Source organism: Capsicum annuum, unplaced genomic scaffold, assembly GCF_002878395.1.
Source record: "Capsicum annuum cultivar UCD-10X-F1 unplaced genomic scaffold, UCD10Xv1.1 ctg57565, whole genome shotgun sequence".
Lineage (NCBI taxonomy): Eukaryota > Viridiplantae > Streptophyta > Magnoliopsida > Solanales > Solanaceae > Capsicum > Capsicum annuum.
In genome coordinates this window covers 1-1,040 of record NW_025866082.1, presented here as the reverse complement: position 1 = coordinate 1,040, position 1,040 = coordinate 1, and the positions used below count along the sequence as shown (strand labels likewise).

The 1,040-nt window shown below is 40.4% G+C and overlaps 1 protein-coding gene across 1 annotated transcript; it reads right to left on the bottom strand.

The window, feature by feature from the left end:
* Nucleotides 1-117: 117 nt before the first annotated feature.
* On the bottom strand, nucleotides 118-506 carry LOC124885257 (probable glutamate carboxypeptidase LAMP1; the record flags this gene model as incomplete). Its single annotated transcript, XM_047404352.1, has 1 exon — nucleotides 118-506. A coding segment is annotated over one exon (389 nt), but the record flags the coding sequence as incomplete, so codon positions are not given.
* Nucleotides 507-1,040: the final 534 nt, after the last annotated feature.

The window sequence follows — 1,040 nt, the reverse complement described above, 5'->3', positions numbered from 1 at the left end:
GAGATTTGCTATCGCAGGTCCCGGTCCAACTCTATAAATAGGACTATCTTCTCCTCCTTGCCAATCCACATTCGCAACTTTTCCACCGATAGTCCTTATGATTGCATCTCCATCAGCCTATGAAATCGGCAACGAAGGTATCAATGGTACATTCCCTTCATTCTCCACTTCCTCGTCCGACAATCTCTCACATTCACCGGTACTAGGCCAACCCGGTGTTGTAGGATCACCAATTCCATCATACACCGATCCAACTTGAACTCCACTTAGTGGCATCCATTTATCATCCGGAAACCATCTTTCGCCGCCATAGTCCTTCTTATCAGTAAAAATTAACACCCCTATCGCACCCGCAGAATAAGCATTATGTACAATGTCTCCCCTGAATATCTTCCCATATCTAGCCAATACAACAGTATTCGATACATTAACTCCCATTTCTCTCAACGTTGTGTAATCCTTCACACGCCCGTAATTTGCATATACCATAGGACCAACCGCAGTACCTGCACAGGTGGATCCAACATAACCATGTTTATTGAAAATATTTGAAGTCTCTTTCACGAGCAAACAGAAGAGTAATAACAATACTATCTCCGGGATTCAACTAAGGCACACAAGAGGTAGCATTCAATAAAAACATCTTAAATGAGGCTTTCAAATCACTTCCTTTCATAAAAGATAAGCGTAATCCCACAAGTTGCGTCTAGAGAGGCGCTGTGTACACAGACGTGTACGCAGACCTTACAGGCACAAGAGATAGCATTCAAGCACGTGAGTTATACTACAAAATCAAAATGACCCTTACTTGACTTAACCATGTTTCTTAAACATAGTTAAAATCTCTTACACGAGCAAATGGAAGTATAATAACCTTCGACAGAAAACTATACTATTTATATATAGTTAAAATTATTTTTTACGTATAGATAGTAGATGTTGACCCCCTTCATTAGTTTGTACGTAAACTTCTGAACACCTTAATGAAAATTTTGGCTCCGCCACTGACAGTGCACAGGAGACTATTTAGCATATCAAGG